This window comes from Stegostoma tigrinum, chromosome 14 (genome assembly GCF_030684315.1).
Source record: "Stegostoma tigrinum isolate sSteTig4 chromosome 14, sSteTig4.hap1, whole genome shotgun sequence".
Taxonomy (NCBI): domain Eukaryota; kingdom Metazoa; phylum Chordata; class Chondrichthyes; order Orectolobiformes; family Stegostomatidae; genus Stegostoma; species Stegostoma tigrinum.
In genome coordinates, this window is record NC_081367.1 from 44879134 (window position 1) to 44900793 (window position 21660).

Here is a 21660-nt window from a genome sequence, read left to right on the forward strand (position 1 = left end):
CAAAAGGCCTTCAGTTTTAGCACCAATATGAGGAGAATGTTTAGAAGTGATGGGGTCTGGTGGAAGTGAAGGAACTAATTTGCTCTCAAGTTACCTGCATGCGTGACATTCACCGGAAGATGAAAGTCAAAGCTAAACAATTATATGTTATACTTATTCAAGGTTCACAGAGGTGCTGCAAGCATTGCCTGTAAATTCTTGGAATCTTTATTCTGTTAGCCACAAAAATAGCAAAGAGACTTCTCAGTCTTTCTCTCAAAAGAAACTTGATAAACAAAGTATTAAATAAAAAGATGTCCAGATCCCCCAAAAACTTACCTTTTAACTTTTCATATTCTCAAATACAGAACTGTGCAACTTACTGCTGACTTACAGGTCTTAAAATTAGTCAGATTAAAAGCAGTTGCATGTACACCTGGGCTGGATAAACTTCAAAAAGTGTGCATATGGATCAAAGCAGTGGAACTTTTCTATCCTGCATTGTAAAATCTTTCTGTTCCACTTCAAAAATGATCAGTTCCCGCAAGTCCTCCATTATTTACTGGTCAAGGTCTCTACAAGTCTTCTGCCATAAAATTACTATGAGATAGCTTTCAAGAACTGAAAATAGTTGATGAGAAGGCCAGTCAAAAATAGCATCTTGACCTGCGTACTTTTCAGGGGCTGTTAGAAAGAAGGAAAAAAATAGATACACATTCTAATTGTCATTTAATTACTCAAGCAGAATAGCTCACAAAATTGCAAGTTGAAAATAGTACTTTTTAAACCATGTTTCTAATTGTAGCCTCTCCAAAAGGGAAACATCCTTTCAGCATCTACCCATCAAATTCATGCAAGATTGCTTGTCAAATGAAATCACATTCTACGAAATTCCAAAATAGGACTAGCATGACCAATCTTTCCTCAGAAGATGAACAACTCCAATTTCAAGGGAGGTTAACTACTAGTCAAGTTGAAAATGTAACTTTCATCTTGTCTATTCTTTTGACCATTTAATTCCAAGAGCAAAGTGCTAAATTTGGAAACCTAAAGCAATGCTATCAAGATTACTCACTAGCTAAAGGGAAGCTTCCACAGTACTTTCAGCAAGAGTCAATCCTGGAGGAGTAAGTATCAAAACATACCCCAAGACTGCTGGAAATCAAATGCAACGAGAATCATATTTTGGAAATACAGTAGTTAGCACATCACCAAGTAGTATAGACATACAATCTCAACGGAGCTGTTAAAGTCAGGGTGCTATAGAGCTACATTTGTTAAGTACCTTAGGAACGGGCATGGAATCTTTCTATATTCTAGTTGAGTCATTAAGTGCTGGTCAATCTATTGACATAATACCAAAATATGAAGGTATCAAGACTGTAGAAAATCAAAATCAAGCCACCCAAGGCAGAAGAGGCTTGACCATCATGTCTATAAGATAGTTAGACATCTTTGGGATATTAGCTTATCATTACAGTTAAAGACTCTTTTGTTAATTAGCCTACGTCGCCTACATACAAGTGTGTCTACACTGTGAAAGTACGCTAGCCACTAAGCTTTTTGGCAGCTGAAGGCACTATGAATGCAAGCTTATAATCACTAAAAAGTCAAAAGCAAATGGCCTACGTAGCTTTCAAGTTGACTTGAACAGTTAAAAATCTAGGACTTAATACCAATGAGAACACCTGGATGTTGAAATCCCTGATAACCAGATGAAGGATGAAATCAGAACCAAACCACCACTCACTTTCGATTTACGTCAGAGTGAAATATTACAAATATCTCTCAATTCTTTGCTTAACCCAGTGTCAGGATGTATCTCTTTATATACATTCAAATAACGCAATTAACGTCCTCAACCTTCAAACAGTTAACCACAATTGGTATAAGATTAACAGGTGGCACCTGGCAATGACAGGATACCAAGAATGGAAGCTAGCAAAGTACCAACTGAGAAAGCATCCACTTCAACACTTGTGCAACAGAAGCAAAACAATGCACATGAACATAGTTCCTACTTTAGAAAGAGGAACTACAAGCAAAAGCAGAGAAGCTCAATTTTCATCAAATGATTTCTGGTTTAGAAAACTGCATTTTAGAAAGTAAGCATTAGATAATATCACTGATGTTGTAAATGGCAGATGGAATCATGGCTAGCTGGAAATGGTAGAAGTAAAGCAACAACTCATGGGAAGGGCTCTCCTTTTGAACAATGTGGGCGATCCAAGCTCAGTTTTGAAATTTCAAGAAACATATGCACTGTTGTTGTTCATGGTCTACGCCTGCAGTTTAATGACATTATAAAAATCCAAAAGGGACAAGCCTACCAAACAATGCAACTGACGCAAAGTCAAGAGCAATTACAAAAAGCAAAGCATTTTGAGAAGATGCAGCCAGCTATTAAAACAGAAGAGATTATATATCAGAATCTTTTTTCAAAATGTAAAGATAAGTTCTTTGATTCATAGTCTGAGGGTTTCCTATATCAAAGGCAACGAAAGCACAATAGTATGGAGAATACTGAATGGTACAGAGAACATCAGCTATGTTTTCAGTAGGCTTTTAATGCTTCCAATATCTATAGACTAAAAAGTAAAGTAAGGTCAGAACAGAAGAAACAAATCATTCCCAGTTTCTGCAATTAGGGCAGCAAGAGCATTGACCCAGCAAATTACTTGCCTGTGGCGGTGTCGGTGTCGAGCCCGATCTTCCTCCAGACATAATCTCTTCTGTGATGTCTTTTCCACCCTGGTTTGGATCCCTTATCCGGATCTAACAAGCAAAATATCCACAAAATAGATAGGTCAAACAAGCAACTTCCTTCCGTCAAAATAGTTCTCTTCATTGTTTGGGTATGGCTCATCTGCACACATGGACACCATCAAATAAGAGAATTGAGAAATCAGTTTGAAAGAATTACTTCAGTGTTTGAACTTCCCACAATATAAGTGGGTCGAGTTTGGCCCTCTTTCAATGCTCTGACATAGAAAAAAGGCCAATGGGAAGAAACAAAAAGAAGAGACTGTTTAACCATTTCCAAGATGGAAGTGAAACAGAGGAAGAAATCAGGGTTTTTCCATACGTGTAGCATGAACTTCAAAACTTGAAAACCATACTATAAAGAACTTATTTCTTCCTTTATTTCTATCCAATCAACCCACAAAATGCATAACACAGTACAAAATAGGTACAAGAAATAGGTGAGAACAATTTAGAAAACAAGGCACCAAGCCTGGGCCAAGCAGATGTTCACATACACAACACAATGAATATTGTTATAATTTATTATTACACCTCCTATAAATATTCAATTAAGTGGTTCTTTTAGACAGGAATTGCAAATACTCCCACTTGTGGGCTTTGTTCTAATTTGGTAATGTGTTCAGACTCAAAAATCATGCAATAATCTACGACAGGCACATTTGTTTTCATATTTCAAAATTTATGCACAAGCCATATTTTCAGCAGACACCGAAACCTTCATGTCATTTTTTCCAGTCATTTACGAAGTGGCTCAAAAAATTGCCTCAGCTAGCAAACCCCCAATACATTTCTGTCTAAGAAAACAGGTTATTCTCCCACATTCTAGGTTCTCTGAAGATTTTCACTTTTATTACTTTTTAAAAAGGGAATTTCTTGTATGAAAACAATCAGACCATCTACCATCTGAATTGTCACATGACAACAATTGCTGCTTCCACCTAGTCATAACAATTTATATCTACTTACAACAGATCCAAATATAAGGTGAGGAAAAAACGCGTGGTGGAAAACTTTAGAAACCAAATAACTCGAGTCACCTGCTGTTCTCAATCAATGCTAAATTTGCTGTGCGTCATGTCCCATTACTCAGATCCAAAGTATCCAATTTGCATAGTTGCCTTAACCTATCCTATCCTGGCAAGAGTGCAACTTCTACACACCAACATGCCCTACACAAACATGTAGTTTCTTGGACAAGGCAATATTTAGGGGTCAACTTATAAACAAAAACTGAGAATATAATATCTAAAGGCTGTAAGATTCCAATAACTGTCAAATGCTCGAGAAAGAGAGAACCAGGTTCAAAAGTAACACCGTATACAAAGAGTCAGCAGCAATCTATTTGCTCATTTAATGGTACTGCAAAAACAACTTGCCGGTCTAAATATTTATATTAAATGCTCAGCAAAATTTAATGACAAAAAGAAGTGTTTTAAAATCAGCCAGTCTATTGCTTAAGTTAGTACAACTCCACGACAACTAAATGAGCGTTCTAGCCTTTTAGGAATTTAATATTAAAAAATACGTAGCTGAAAGCAAAACTGCTTCAGCTAACAGCAAGTATGCATGTAATCCTAAAAATAAATTCATGATTGGTGCATTAGGATATGGTAGAACAACTATCAAATGTTATAGCAGCTGATAGTTGACACTCAGTTTTAGGAATCCTGAAGAAGTGAAGTGTACAAGAATACATAAAATACATATACTCAAACATTGCTGTAAATGCAGAGGACTGAGTTTCTGCAAACTCTTCACTTCCCTTATATGAAGGCACGAAAATCTGTCAGCGCTAGCTAAGTTCAGAGGCTATACCATAATGTCAATTTTTTAGAAGTTACATAATGTCACCCAATGTTTCCACCCACAAGTTACCATGCAATTTCTTGGAAGACAAAACAAGAGAAATCCCTTAGTCTATTCAGGGAGCGCAGGAACTCTTATGGTACAGTCCCTACCTTTGAGCCACAAGGCCCCAGGGTACAAGATCAGCCTGCTCAAAATAGGTGAAATAAAATATCTGAACAAGCCGATTAGAAAAACTCTTTTCAGGGGAACATATTATACAAAGTGTCAAGATGTTAAATTTTCCCCACAAAGATGGGCAAGCAAAGTCTTAACCCTTAAACATATTTAAGGCAATGAATGATCTCATCTAAATTAAAAGACTAGGTTCTGGATTAGAACACAAATGCAAGTATTATCCATAGCCCAACAAGAAGATTGAATACTTTATGTTAGCAAAGACAAAAACTTGAAATATCTAGGCATTCACAATCAATGCCAGTACTTGAGACCCCCATTATTAATACCAGTTCAAAGCACCACTTCTCTGGCACATTATACCAACATAACTACAATTTGCTATTGGAAGATGGACGACAGCAGATATATTTTGAAGCAGTGAATTTGAGCATAAGCATGCCATCAAACAACTCACATGTGAGATGAAACTAATTCAATGTATTCGCCTTCAGGCAAATTTTCTTGTTCAATTTTCCTCTTCTCAGTAATTATTATTAACACTGCATGTTTATTATTACATGCAAGACAGTTTTGATATAGATTTTAGTATTTGTTGTGCTACTAAACCAATAAAATTAAGAGATGCTCGAGAAATTTGGTAATTGTTGATAATGCTTTTAAGATAGTAAACACTTGTATGGGTACTCTTTTACATGTCTCTATATGATGGAACTAATTGATAATTTTTTTTAAAAAAACTATGAATCCAATCTAAGAACAATTTTCCTCTTTTCATCCTGGCCTCTTCATGCAACAAGAACCTACTGCAACAGTTTCATACCAAAAGATGTTGAAAATTCTATAAGACTCATTGGTGAGAAAATGATCAGATTTTTAAAAAAAGTTAGGGCAGCAGGAGATCCAAAGTGAGATATGCAAGATTTGATTCACGCTTACAGTATGTATAAAGGTTGGCTAGCAGCAGTTACACATAACCACAGAGATGACGATGTTGTATGAATATTTCAGTGCTGGAGCAATGGATGCCCTGGAAGTAAGAACAGAAACTATTTGAATAAATCAAAGAAACAATCGAGATGCCTTGACAGAGTTGACTACGTCAACTATTGGGAAATTAAAGGAACAAAACAATCAGGGATACTACAAATCTGCAACAATATAGTACTGAGAATGGGGGATTTAACTCGGATAGTAATTGCATAAGAGGGTAGACAGGAAGAGGATGTTCTCATCATTACATTTCCAGCTCAAACAAAAAAGCAACATTGCCAGATCTAATTCTAGGGAATGAAGCAGGTCAAGTAAATTAAATGTAGACAGGAAAATGTTCAGGATTCAACAGCTAGTACCTTGTACCATAATTGTAAAAGGACAAGGAGCTATGAAGAATAAAGCAGCACTTGATTGAAGGGTTGATTTTAAAACAGTTGAAATTGAGCCTGCCACAATAAATGATGAAAAGGCAAAGCCATAACAGAATAATGGGCTGTGTTTAAAAAATAGATAATTGGGTGCAGTTAAGGTACACTGTCACAAGCATAAGTAGTCAAAGCCAGAGCACCTTTAATGACGAAAGAGAGAAAACAGCAGTTCCAGCACAGCAAACTTTGTTTTAACTCGCACTCTTGATAAAGCAGAAAAAATTATATTCCTCAAATGCCACACCGTCCAGGCACGTATGACATGAATGAAAGTATAACAGTGATGTGTATAGCCCCTGCATTACATTTCTCTTACTTGTGACTATAGAGGTGCATGACATTTTTAAATGATTTGAGGAAATTTGATGTCTTAAAGCATCACTTGGTCAGGGTTTACTGCGATTATGCACACCTTTTAATTATCTGGAATAACTGATCAACTGAAACTTAGTAGCATGAGTGCCAGTTGACATCTGCTGTATTTTATATCTGTATCTGCGGCATCTGCAAGACTCCACCTACCGAAGCAATCTGTCACATGGAAACACAAGAACTGAGCTCAATATTGAAGTTTTAGAGGTTCAATAACAAAGTATATTGGAAAATAAAGTGAAAACATGAAAAAGGGCTGGCATTTAGCATGAAAGGGAAGCCAAAACTCTGACAGGTACAGGCATAGTAAAGGGCAATAAGAGATAGGGGTGAATAAGGACCCAAAAAAGACTGGAGGGAGAGGGTATAGTAGAGGTCTTGTATGTATTCTTTGATTCTGTTTTTACCATGGGAAAAGATAGCTCTGAAATCACGAAGAAAAAAGTTCATTAAGATGCTTGACGAATTAAAGACTGATAAAGCAAGGGTACTGGGAAGGGTGACTATTTGCTCTGACACCAGGACCAGACAAGATTTTTGACCATACAGATGAAATTAAGGGTGGATATTTTGAAATTAATAAGCTTCAATGCTCTTTAGATATAAAAGGTGCTGCCAGCAGACTTGAGAATTGCAATATCATACAAAAAGTGTTCCAAGAATAAAGCCAGCGAGCAGGAAAGTCAAGTATTATTCAGCTAACAGATATTTTAGCTACCCAATCGTGGTGTACTTAAACGCTCTCTCATTAGCATTTTCAGGAAACAGATCCAATCTTTGCATACAGAAGCAACCATGGGCCATAAGAACATCCAAGCCGAGGTATGAACTCTCGAGCTCCTGCTCGGTGTGCCTTTGTCTAAGCTATGCTACAACTACAATACTCAATGCAGAAAATTATCCAGCTAGGTCCTGCTTCAATCTACTGCCAATCAGCAAAGTGATGGAAGGTGCAACTGATGTTATCAAGTAGCATTACATAACAATATCCTTCTCACCAATAGTTCAGGTTCCATCAAAACTAATCAACACCAGAAATCATCTATAGCCTGGGTGAAACATTACTAGGGCCTGAATCCTATGAGCACATTGAGAGTGACTGCCTGAAATCCAAAATAGTACATGACCTGACAAAGCATTAGGCAAGACTAAAATCAACCAGAATCAGGAAAGATTTTGGACTGGATGGCCAGTATGAAGATCATGGCTGCAGTTGTTGGAGGTCATGCATCTCAGTCCAGGGAGGTCACGGCAGGAGGTCCTCGGAGGTGTACCTAGACACAACCACCTTCAGTTATTTCATCAATTACTTTTCCTGCAGTTTAAGAAGTGGAGATGTTCACTGACTGCAGAGTAATATAGAAGCAGTCCACGTAGCACAGCACTTGCATATCTAACCCTCTCACCATTAAATTTAACAGCTTTGTCATTTCTGACTTACCCATCATCCGCATCTTGAAAATCACTGACCACGAACTTAGGTGGACTAGCCATATAAAAACCACAGTGCCTACACCAGGTCAGAAGCTGGGAATTGTGCTATAAGTAACTCTATGATTAAGTGAGACAGTCATGAGTAACAGCATGGAAACAGACCCTTCAGTCCAGTTTGCCCAAATCAAACAGATACCCTAAATTAATCTCATCTCATCTGCCAGCATTTGGCCCATATCCCTCTAAACCGTTCCAATTCAGATATCCATCCAGATGCCCTTTAAATGTTGTAATTGTACCAGGCTCCTCCACTTCCTCTGGCAGCTCATTCCATACATGCACTGTCCACTGTGTGAAGGTGCCCCTCAATGCCCTTTTAAATCATTCCCCTCTCACCTTAAACATATGCCCTCTAGTTTTGGACTCCCCCACTGCAGGGACAAGACCTTGGTTATCCAGCCTACCAATCCCCCTCAAGATTTTAACAAGCTTCCATAAAGTCGCTCCTCAGCCTTCAACACTCTACAGCAAATAGCCCCAAGTCTATTCAGCATCTCCCTACAGCTCAAACATTTCAACACTGGCAACTTCCTTGTGAATCTTTTCTGAATCCTTTCAAGTTTCACAACATCCCAAGAGACCAGAACTGCACACTGTATTCCAAAAGTGGCCTAACCAATGTCCTGTACAGCAGCAACATGACATCCCAACTCCTGTACTCAATGCACTGACCAATAAAGGCAAGCTTACCAAACGCCTTCTTCACTATCATATCTACCTGCACCTCCGCTTTCAAGGAACTACAGACCTTGGTTCCAAGGTCTCTGTTCAGCAACACTCCCCAGAACCTTAGCATTAAATGCATAAGTCCTGCCTAGATTTGCCTTTCTAAAAATGCAACACCTCACATTTATCCAAATTAAACTTCATCGGCTGCTCCTCCAACCATCAGCCAATCTGATCAAAGGTCCAGCTGAACTCTAGGCAACCTTCATTGCTGTTCACTACACCTCAAATTTGTCTCAACTGCAAGCTTACTAACCATACCTGCTATCTTCACATCCAAATAGTTTATATGAATAACAAACAGCAGCGGATTTAGCACCAATCTACATTGCACACTGCTGGTCAGACTTCTAGCTTGAAAAGCAACCCTGTCTCCTAACTTTGAGCCAGCTCTGTATCCAAATGGCTAGTTCTCCCTGTATTCCATGTGATCTAACCTTGTTAGTCAATTTACCATGTGGAACCTTGTTGAACACCTTATTGGCACACATACAGTTCATGTCCATTGCTCTCTTTCATCAATCCCCAAAAGCCTGCTCACAATCTTAGTTTGATTAAATAATCTCCTCTTGCCTGGATTACTGCATCTCCAACTCTCAAGAGTCATCACAGACAATCCAAGACAAAGCAGTCCATTTGAACAGCGCATCCATTCAACAATCAACATTCACTCCTCCCACCATAAACTGTGACAATGCGTATTATCTACAAGATACATGCCATGACTCATCATGATTCCTTTGCCAGTAGTTCCTAAACACCAACAAGGACTGATGGCAGCTGATGTACAGGAACGTCATCCCCTGCAACACTCTACTTTGAAATAAATTGCACTGCACATCCCCGCCCTAATCGCTACTTTGGTTCCTTGTGCATGAAGTGCAACAACGTAAGGTGCCTTCTCAGGGGCAAAGAAGTGATGAAAAACTTACCAAGTCTCAATTCCATTGAGAATCCACAAAAGCAAAGCAAAAGACATTGTTACAGTAGTATATTTGTGTTATTAGTCAATAGCCTTGACTGCCACAGAAGAAAAACAAGCACAAAATTACAAGTGCAAAGGCCTTCTGAAGAAAACAGACTCAATGGTTTTCAAGGTCTAGGGTGATAATGCCTTAAAAGGGATAGAGAACAGTATATCGTTATTTAAGTGCAGAATCCACTGGATTTGGTAACTGATTAAGTTATTACTGTTTCTACAAATATTCCAGCACAGTAGTCAGCAAATAAAATAGAAAAAAATCAGAACCATCTCTAAAGTTCACTTTAAATATTAAAACCTCTGTTGGACAAATAACTGCAATTCAAAGATAAGCGGACAGCTGCACTGTGATCAGAACAGATTTCACTTTAATGGAACTAGCATGCAAGTATTAACAGTATTCAGGCAGTCATAGTCTCCACTTAACTGCAAACGTAATTGTGTACCACAGTGCAAGCAGACATGATGACATGGCTTAAATGCATGTAAGTATTTAAAAAGGTGAAAAATTTACTACTACATTTTTGCTTACTGGTGTTAGCATGCTAGAGTGCAAACTTCAATTAGGCAAAAGAATATAAACCAGAAAGACTTTGTTTATATAAGGGGTATTAATGGGATTTACACAGGATTTACCACCACTGAAAGTGTCAATTTTTACATTCACAGACAAATATAGCAAACTGCTTTAACAAGCAACTTATAAAACAGCATTTGCAATTAACAGAAAAATTATATCCCTCAAATTCCACAATACGTACTTTTGCAATTTTCCACAATGTCCGAGTAGTCAATTAAGCATACGAGTGAGAAGACCCTGTGCCAATAATTTTTAGAGCAAAGTTGCTTTATTATGCAAGTGATTTATGTTTGATTGAGTGTTCCATTGATTATGTGGACCTCATGACCAACTGGAAAACACTTGGCCCCAAAGGTTCCGGTTAATAAAAACCTTGCTCTGTCTAATATTCATGGCTAATGTCAGAAGATAAAGAAATGGGGCCAGTTTGGAGTTCATTACCAGCACATGTATGGCCAGCTGAGTGTCTCTGGTATAAAAACAGCTCCTGCTTCGAGTAGCATTATGTAACTTATGAGTACTGAAGGTTTGGCTAAGTGGGAATACAACTGATTCAAAATAATGGTTTCATGTCCCAGTAAAAGGAATTGTGCACCTAATCTCAGCTTATATTTCAGCACAATACTGTGGGGTAACATGGGAGCAAGTGTTTCATTACCAGGAGTGTCATTATTTGAACAAGATGTTGGGTTGTAGTGTTGCCTCAATTTAGGTAGTGGTACGAGATTTCATCTCATTAGCTGACAATCCCTCAACCAGATCTAGAAAACACACTAACTCAGAATTTACCAGAAAATTATGAGCTATATATGGATGCCACTATTAATCCATTTCAAAAGGCAAGTTATAACAAGGAAATGCTCAAAGTTGCAAATTATCAATTTGCTACTGCTGCACATTTAACCGTGAAAAAGAGCAACTCAACCATGAGTCAAGAAGTTGCTGCATTTTCACTATCAAATTAAACTTCACTTTTTTTTAAAAATAATGCAAGGAACTCTACAAGTCAGAGATTTATATTCTGAAAATGTTCCACAACTTCTCCAGGCATGAAGAGGGGATAAACAAACAGTTTGCACATTCTTCCCATGGGTTTCCTCTGGGTGCTGCAGTTTCCTCCCATAATCCAAAAATGACCTGGCTAGTTGGATTCGCCGAAGGAAGCCCCAGAGTTACAAGGATAGGGTTGGTCTGGGTGGGGTGTTCTTCAGAGGGTCAATGTGGATTGGAGGGGCCAAATGGTTTGCTTACACCCAGTACAGATTCTATGATCCTGTGATGATACTAATTAGATATAAAGAACTTATGAAGAAGAAACTAACTTCCATGAGATGCCCTCCTCCAGTATATTCCAGACCATTACCTGGCTAGTTGAGGAACTATTTATTAAAAAGAAACAACTGACCACCATCTTTGCCTGCCTAACAGTGATGGAATTTGCAAAGAACTGAAACATTATCAGAGGAAGCAGGGCTGCTAGAAGGCCGACTGTTTATCTTAAACAAGTGAAATATTATAAAAAGGTAAACAAAAAGCATTATTGTTGATACAAATCTAAAGTGCCTTAAATGATTGGTTGAAGCTCTGGAGTTCTTACAATTCCTTTAATTCAAAACCGTACATTAACAATACTGCATCAAAACAAAAATGAGCATTGTACATTATTTTATGAGGTAACAAATGATGCCACTGTTTGACATGTTAGAACGAAAAATGGCAATTTAGAAGAAATGTACAAACGATGAACAGTTTCACTCGAAACATCTAACTAACAATGATCTAAGTTCACCCAACACCAGTATATCTGGATTTTATTCATGGTTAGGTCCTTTCACAACACCAAAAAAAATGGCAAATTTAAATCGCACACCTACCTGTTTACGTTCTCTTTTAGGCGGCATTTGTGGCTGCGCAGGATTTATCATAACAGTGGGTGGTGCCACTGGTGCAGAATACTGTTGCACACCCTGTGTTGCTGGGTAATAGGTTCCTGGAAAAACAAAATTTCAGGGTATATTATCCATCAGTTTGCAAGATTGACCTCTGATAGTTATTAAAAACTATCCAGTGTTCATTACAAAAAAAAATCTTTTAACTCATCACAGATAATTAAACGAAAGCAATACAAATCTTCTTTACTCCTCTCACAGTTTACATTATGAGAGATTTAGGAAAAAAATCTCACTACAATGTCTTAATGTTTAAAAAATTAACATACACACTTAATCTCCATCTTTTGTTGAACACACATGCTTGTCTCACCCAAGGCTTTTATTGTTATTCTTATTGTTAATACTGGGCACCCTCCAGCATCTTGTCTAAAATGATCACATGCGTAAGCATGAGTGTAACTATCAATGACAAATTATTCTGCAGATTACTTGACACAGGAATGCTACCAATAGTAGTGAAAGAGGTAAATGGTGATCAGAAGAGAGAAAAAACAGCCAATTTCACATCCTAACTCAGGATACCAAGTCATGTAGTACATTTACTTATCAGCTAACCCAGCATAAACTAGAGATGGAATTGAAACCTTCATCATTGTTCTATTCATATCTGGTCAATAGAATAACTGAACCATAAAAAGGATACACTCTCGAACCTTTTGTTTAGCTTTTTTTTAAAACAACACACTGATGGCCTAATTTTCATCTATTAAAACATCACACATTGTAAGGATTGGAGTTCACAGTTCTCCAAGTGATTAGCATTTTTAAAAAGATTTTTTAAAAATTCCATTATACAGTACAGTAAAATACAGCTCCACATGCTTAGGAACTAGCCAACCTTAATTCTCTGTACATTGTCCATGTGAAGTGCAATTATCTACATCAAGATATTATTGTAGTTCCGTTTCTTATGTGAAATTGAGAGATTTCAGAAGTTTTTTTAAATTTAAACTTCGAAAGTCAGCGCAACATCGAGGGTCGAAGGGCCTGTTCTGCGCTGTATTGTTCTATGTTCTATGAAAGCCCAGTACTGTGAATAGGCAGACACAGACACACACAGAGACAGACGCAGCCTAAATCTTATGACAAGGTTACCTAAAGAAATCAAAGTCCAATTCAAATAGGTGGATAGCTTTTCCATCAAAATACTTCAGAAAACATCAAATATTTACCTCTATGTTAAAGGAAATTACAAAGCTACACTTGAAGTCAAATAAAATTCTATTTCCATGTTTTAAGTTTGGAAAGTAATTTGAAATACACAACCTTCAAATGTCTACTTATTTTATATATCATATAGCATAAAGTCTGAAGTAGCAAGCAGACTTTAAATTTTCATAAATAAACTTAAAATCCAGTCACAGACGTCAAGTTTGCCAAACTAAACTGAAACAGAGAGCAGCAAAAATTTCCATTTCGAAATCACTGAAGCACAAAAAAATTTAAAAGTAAACAAAAGATATTTTGCGCCTCATAAAACCCTACATAACCACTGAAATTTCATTACAAATCATCTATTATCAAGTGAAAAATATCACTGGCACTCGCAAGCTACCTTTAAACAAATATACACATGTAAATATTTCAGATGGAAATCCTCCTGATTGCAAATAAGAAATATTTCATGTGTACAAATACAAAGATATCATTTGAATGAAAATTCCAAACAGTGCTGCAAGATGTTTAACAATAACAAATGCAACAATTCATTAACCTACCTTGCATAAAACGTACTGCTCAATTACTTTCCCTTCCACTTAACTTTTGTTTTTAAAACTGTCTAGCGGCGGTGGAAACATGGAGATCTTGTACTCAGATGACTGCAAAGTTGAATCCAAAGAGCACAAGCTATATATAGATACATCAACAGCATGAACAGTCATGTAGTTCAACAGAAGACCCATTTCAGACCAATTAATTTAGCATTAATATTTGCTGAGAAAAGTATTCGTCCTTCAAATTAAGTCAAGCAGGAACAACTTGATTCAGTAATTTTCTTCAAATTAATGTAGAAGATACGTGTGTCAAGTCAAAATTGTCCCATTAAAATTCAACTGCAATCACCGGCAGTACACTAATCAAGCAAAAGCGCACAATAGGCAAAAAATAGTCTACACGACATACACAACATCTACCTCATTAAACTCAAAGCACCTTTCTTCAATAGAATTTTACTAAAAGCTATTGTTTATAGATCCAATACACTAACAAATGTACTCCAAATAACAAAAGAAGAAAACTGTCAGCCTTAGGACATACTTCACGACATAAACAAGTGATGAAATTTCATGAATTATCAAAAGGCTCAAGGAAATATTTCCAAGTTTGAGGTGATTCAGAAAACAAAAGGATGTGGTTAAAAAGTAACTTTGCAATCTTCATCTTCAAGACCCCAAATTTCAGCCAATTTTACAGACAAAGGGATAAATGGTAAACATTAACAAACTAAATTGAAAAAAGGTCAACTATTGAGATGTGCAAGCGTTTGAAAACAAATTTATTTGTGTGCGTACAACTTAAAATTATTGAAATCTGTTTTGTAAATGTAAGTCAATTCTTGCAGAGGCCATCAGAACACCCTTTGAGATAGCTAAATTAGGTGTCAAAAGTTTTGCTGTGTTTCCAAATGATAAATTGTTTTATTCAAAAAGCCACCATAGGTGCAAACAATTTCCTGCTTTTATCACTCTTAAATGGAGAAAGATAATGCTAACATCCCTCCTCATCGGGATATATTTTGCATCCATAAAACAACAAAAAGCATTTCACACATTCAAACAAAGCCAGCATCTTCATACACAAACATTATAGTCCCACAGCAAACAACAGAATATTCTTTAAAAAAACTTTAAACAGATGTTGTCTGGCATAGCGGTTTCTATCTAACAGCTAAAATTTGATTTGATCGTGCCTAATCCATTCGTTGCTTCAACTCAACTTTGCTGCTTATCTCTTCGGTTCCGACAGTCAATAATCTATCAAACTCTGTTTTATAAATATTCAAGGACCTGCCTCAAATATTCTCTAGGAATTCCAGAGAATCATGATACTCAAAGAACTTTTCCTTATTCAAATTTTAAATGGGAAACATTTTTAAACTGTCCCCTCTAATCCTTGCCTCTGCAAGAATGGGAAATATGCTTTCAGCATCCAGCGTCTTATGGTTCAATAAAGTTACCTCATTCCTCTAAATGCAAATAGATACAGACCCAGTCTGTACAATGTTTCCTCATAAAACCGGAGGCTGGGAGATTTTGGGGTTCAGGCAAGTCAATCTTCTCTGAATTAATTCCAAACTAATTGTCCTTCCTTCAATAAGGAACGTAAAACTGGACACCACTACTCCAGATTTGGAATCAACACACTGTGCAGCACAGTAAAACTTTACTACTCTTATATTCCATTTCCCTTACAGTAACTAGCACATTCCATTGACCTTCTCATCACTGCATGCTAACCATGAGATTCACGTAACAACACAAGTAGATGCATCTCTGCTACCAAATCATGCAATCTCTCCCCATTTAAATAGTATGTAGCTTTTCAATATTTCCTGCCAAAAATGGCCAGGATCCACTCTGTGCTCCATCTGCCAAACTTCTGCCCACACACGTTGCCTGTCCATCTCTCAGAGTCTCTACCTCCTCCTGACAACTTAGTTTCCTAATAACTTTGGTGCCACCTCATCCGAATTATTGACATAAATTGTCAACAGTGGAGGCCTTTGGCAATCCAATAATTATAGCTCACCAAATTAAAATGACTTTTATCGCTAATCAATCCTTTATCAATGCTAGTATATTAGCCTCAGCATCTTATGCAGCTACTTTTGATGTGGCACCTTATCAAATACCTTTTGGAAGCACAAGTACATCACATGACTCAATATTTCCACACGATTGTCAAATAACTCCAATAGAATAAACAATTCTTGTTTCACAAAGAAATGCAAGTGGCTGCCTGATCACATTTGCGCTTTCTAGGTACCCCCTTATGATCTCTCTAATAATGCTTTCTATCTCCAAGTTCTGAGGATGGGTCAATGGACCTGAACTGTTAGCTTTGCTTTCTGGCAGACCTGCAGTTTTCCCAACAATTTCTGTTCGTTTCTGATTTCCAGCATCCCCAGTGTTTTTTTTTAAGTGTTATATTTTCTTGATTCCAACCTGCCAAATATTTTCAGAATCTGAAGAATTCTGAAAGTTGACGACTGATGCACTGACCCACTGACCCTTAAATTCAACAGATCACTCTCTGCCACTTTCAGTGTCTATGCTATCACCGAACACATCCGCCAATTCCATTCCCAGGGAACGATTCCTTCCATAAAACAATCAATCACTCTTCAGAGATCCCAACAATCAATTTCCAAAGGCAGCTTTCCTAGAAAGTACAGGAAGTACAACAGCTTTTACTTAATCTCTTACCATCCAAAGCCCTAGTGAAAGACTTTTTTTTTGTATTTTCAATGCTACATTCTATATTTACTGTTCACAATATAGTCTCCTCTTTATTGGAGCTGAACAAATGCAACAATCAGTACCCACTTTATAGAATCGATATCCCATTTTGTTTGAAGTTTCTTTCCTGGTTTGGTTTTCAGTTTCATCTCATTTTTGTTTTACTTTATATTTAAAAAATAGCAACCTTGCCATTCAGACCTCTCTAAACATTCATACATGTACTTTATTCATTAGCATATCCTTTAGCCTTCCACCAGAAAACCTTTGCTCATTCAATTTTGTCTGTTCATTTCAATTGCACAAAACCCACTATTTTCTAACATTTTTTCCATTCTAATAAAAAGGTCTTAGCCAAAACAAGAATTTCTTTCCACTCTTCGCTAATATTTTCAGCATTTTGTTTTTATTTCAGATTGTTTCTTTTCACCCTTCTTTCTAATATTGGGTTTTTTTGTTTGACAAAAGATAGACACTGGGCAGTCACGCAGCTGCACATTTGTGTTGTTTAACATCTACAAAAGTTGCCACAGGGTTCTGAATTTTGCTAATGCTCAACTCAACTTGATTTTGTCCAATTTCATGGTAAACTTCCTTGGCCACATTTGCTAGATAGAAATCAGAACAAAGTGTCATGCCCTTCCCTTGCCTAGGACTAACCCAAAGACACACAACTGCTACTAATTGATCATGAGAATGAAGGCAGATGCCAGACTCTCAATACACAGGTCCATTAACCAAGACTTCTTCCAAAGATGCCATTAAGCTAAAGTACCAACATCCAAAACTAATCAGTTTTTCTTTTCAGCCCATGCATCATGACAAGCTTCTGCTCAACTAATGAAACAAGTTACGAGATGGCAAATCAAAACCACTAAACTTAATATAAAATGCATGAAGAGAAGTAATCCATCCCCATCTCCCTCATTATCTTCTATAAAGAAAATCATTCAGACAATCAACTATCCGTTTCTAGGACATACCTACCAAAAACTAATACAAAAGGTTTTTGAATAGAAAAAGCTTAAAAAAGCCTTCCAATATTCAGGTCTACAAACTGCAGCTCTGAAGCAAACAAAAACTGTAATCTACTAAACTAATTGTTTCTATTTCATAAGACCAATAATCTTAATGATCATTTATTTCCAGAACTCCCATGAGCAAATATCTAATGGCCATGTTATCATTTCAATACAATGCTGCATGGCCTTCTTAGCCAGCAGAATGATATAATTTGCAAGCCTTGCAATTAACTTGTAAGTTGTGTACACATGTATGTTTCAAAACTTCTGCTTGGCCAATGATTTAATAACTAAGAGCAACTTACTTCAAGGAGTATCAGCTCTTATATAATCAATGACCTTCAAAGCATCACATTATTCAAAAATGCTATCTGGTAACCAAGATTCAAATAAAAACAGACAAGTTTTATTTTACATACTGTAGTTTGTGCAGCTATGACTGCAGTTTACTACCACTAGAATTATTTTTCATTTACTTGCATGTTTGCTTTTCCAAACTATTCAAGAGTTATTCGTGACACAACACAAAAGCTGACTTTTCCCCTTTTCTATGTGCACTATGCCCCATTCCTTTCAAAGAGTTTACAATGCTGACAAAGGGTTTAATCACTCAAATCCAGCTGACTTTTAAAAAGATCCAACATCTGTATCACTGTTCACTACAGTGGAGATGAACAAAGACATGCTTCATGGGCATGATAGGGGCATGGGATCAGACCATTAGTATGTTTTTGAAAATAAGCCACAAGGGTCTATTCTGATGTGATCATCAAGGTTCCAAAATAAAACGCTATCATAAGACCACAGACGGACAATCCCAAGGAAATAAACAAACTGGAAGGGAAGTGAGCCAAGGTGGGCAGTTGAGAACACGGCAAAAAAGGGGAGGGAGTCACAAGACTCCCATACTAAGCAAATATGCATTAGACTGAACATTATGACCAGACTTCCATGGTACATGACACCCTCACTTGGCAACACCAGCAATCTAAAGGGACTTAACATACTGAAAAGTTTCTAAACCAATTTTTACTGCTATAGCACATAAAAAACACAAATTTCACAAAGAGATAATGGGAACTGCAGATGCTGGAGAATTCCAAGATAATAAAATGTGAGGCTGGATGAACGCAGCAGGCCAAGCAGCATCTCAGGAGCACAAAAGCTGACGTTTCGGGCCTGGACCCTTCAGAGATGGGGATGGGGAGAGGGAACTGGAATAAATAGGGAGAGAGGGGGAGGCGGACCGAAGATGGAGAGTAAAGAAGATAGGTGGAGAGAGTATAGGTGGGGAGGTAGGGAGGGGATAGGTCAGTCCAGGGAAGACGGACAGGTCAAGGAGGTGGGATGAGGTTAGTCGGTAGATGGGGGTGTGGCTTGGGGTGGGAGGAAGGGATGCGTGAGAGGAAGAACCGGTTAGGGAGGCAGAGACAGGTTGGACCGGTTTTGGGATGCGGGGGGGGGTTGAGGGAGAGAGAGAGAGAGAGAGAGAGAGAGAGAGAGAGAGAGAGAGAGAGAGAGAGAGAGAGAGAGAGAGAGAGAGAGAGAGAGAGAGAGAGAGAGAGAGAGCTGGGCTGGTTGTGTGGTGCAGTGGGGGGAGGGGACGAACTGGGCTGGTTTAGGGATGCAGTAGGGGAAGGGGAGATTTTGAAACTGGTGAAGTCCACATTGATACCATTAGGCTGCAGGGTTCCCAGGCGGAATATGAGTTGCTGTTCCTGCAACCTTCGGGTGGCATCATTGTGGCACTGCAGGAGGCCCATGATGGACATGTCATCTAGAGAATGGGAGGGGGAGTGGAAATGGTTTGCGACTGGGAGCTGCAGTTGTTTGTTGCGAACTGAGCGGAGGTGTTCTGCAAAGCGGTCTCCAAGCCTCCGCTTGGTTTCCCCAATGTAGAGGAAGCCGCACCGGGTACAGTGGATGCAGTATACCACATTGGCAGATGTGCAGGTGAACCTCTGCTTAATGTGGAATGTCATCTTGGGGCCTGGGATAGGGGTGAGGGAGGAGGTGTGGGGGCAAGTGTAGCATTTCCTGCGGTTGCAGGGGAAGGTGCCGGGTGTGGTGGGGTTGGAGGGCAGTGTGGAGCGAACAAGGGAGTCACGGAGAGAGTGGTCTCTCCGGAAAGCAGACAGGGGTGGGGATGGAAAAAATGTCTTGGGTGGTGGGGTCGGATTGTAAATGGCGAAAGTGTTGGAGGATGATGCGTTGTATCCGGAGGTTAGTAGGGTGGTGTGTGAGAACGAGGGGGATCCTCTTCGGGCGGTTGTGGCGGGGGCGGGGTGTGAGGGATGTGTCGCGGGAAATGCGGGAGACGCGGTCAAGGGCGTTCTCGATCACTGTGGGGGGAAAGTTGCGGTCCTTAAAGAACTTGGACATCTGGGATGTGCGGGAGTGGAATGTCTTGTCGTGGGAGCAGATGCGGCGGAGGCGGAGGAATTGGGAATAGGGGATGGAATTTTTGCAGGAGGGTGGGTGGGAGGAGGTGTATTCTAGGTAGCTGTGGGAGTCGGTGGGCTTGAAATGGACATCAGTTACAAGCTGGTTGCCTGAGATGGAGACTGAGAGGTCCAGGAAGGTGAGGGATGTGCTGGAGATGGCCCAGGTGAACTGAAAGTTAGGGTGGAAGGTGTTGGTGAAGTGGATGAACTGTTCGAGCTCCTCTGGGGAGCAAGAGGTGGCGCCGATACAGTCATCAATGTACCGGAGGAAGAGGTGGGGTTTGGGGCCTGTGTAGGTGCGGAAGAGGGACTGTTCCACGTAACCTACAAAGAGGCAGGCATAGCTGGGGCCCATGCGGGTTCCCATTGCCACCCCCTTAGTCTGTAGGAAGTGGGAGGAGTCAAAAGAGAAGTTGTTGAGGGTGAGGACGAGTTCAGCTAGGCGGATGAGTGTGTCGGTGGAGGGGGACTGGTCGGGTCTGCGGGACAGGAAGAAGCGGAGGGCCTTGAGGCCATCTGCATGCGGAATGCAGGTGTATAGGGACTGGACGTCCATGGTGAATATGAGGTGTTGGGGGCCAGGGAATTGGAAGTCCTGGAGGAGGTGGAGGGCGTGGGTGGTGTCACGGACGTAGGTGGGGAGTTCCTGGACCAAAGCGGAGAAAATGGAGTCCAGATAGGTGGAGATGAGTTCGGTGGGGCAGGAGCAGGCTGAGACGATGGGTCGACCAGGGCAGGCAGGTTTGTGGATTTTGGGAAGGAGATAGAAACGGGCCGTGCGGGGTTGGGGAACAATGAGGTTGGAGGCTGTGGGTGGGTTTCACAATGTCAGTTAAACCAGTATAAAGCAAAATTTCCTCATCTGAAGGGCTTCCTTACATTTCTTCCATTTACATATTTCTATTCATCACCTACATTCTTAGCTGTTTCAAGAGCTGCAAGACTATTTGAACAGACAAAATTCGTTGCAAAATTTCAATCACAATGGTTCGTTAAAACAAAATTCTATTAACCAATGGGTTTTATTAACCAAAATCAACATCAATAAAATTAGCTTCAAACTATCAATTTTAATTACAAAATGATGTAACTAAATTAAACTTTATCAAAGTATGCAATTGCTAATTAGTTACTACACAAGGGAAAATAACCACAGCTTGCCAATTTAAACTTGAAGACCCATCCTAATATAGTATTGTCAACAGCATGGCAGGCATGCAGAGCCCTGGTGCCCAGAACGAATCACGAATAAAATAACTTACTCTAAACAGCCAATTATTTCTTTAACTGATTGCTTAGATCATCACAGTCCACAAGAGGATGCAGTGAATGTTAGCTACAGAAAATTATTAGCTTGTTTGCAAGCAATTCAAATGAACTCTGAATTGTGCAAAAGCAAAATAGATGGATGCTGGGAATCTGATATAAAAGCAAATAATGTTGGAAATACTCAAGTCAAACAGCATCTGTTTAAAA

General features: G+C 38.9%; 1 protein-coding gene across 8 annotated transcripts in view; it reads right to left on the reverse strand.

Annotated features, from left to right (window-relative positions):
- eif4g1a (eukaryotic translation initiation factor 4 gamma, 1a) overlaps positions 1-21660 on the reverse strand; it is a 127863-nt gene that overhangs the window by 64467 nt on the left and 41736 nt on the right. For all 8 annotated transcript variants that reach the window (XM_048541979.2, XM_048541980.2, XM_048541981.2 and 5 more), the window contains 2 exons: positions 12181-12296; positions 2662-2754 (listed from right to left, as the gene is read on the reverse strand). In XM_048541979.2, the coding sequence (XP_048397936.2) occupies positions 2662-2754; positions 12181-12296 (209 nt within the window). The remainder of the gene's footprint in view (positions 1-2661; positions 2755-12180; positions 12297-21660) is intronic.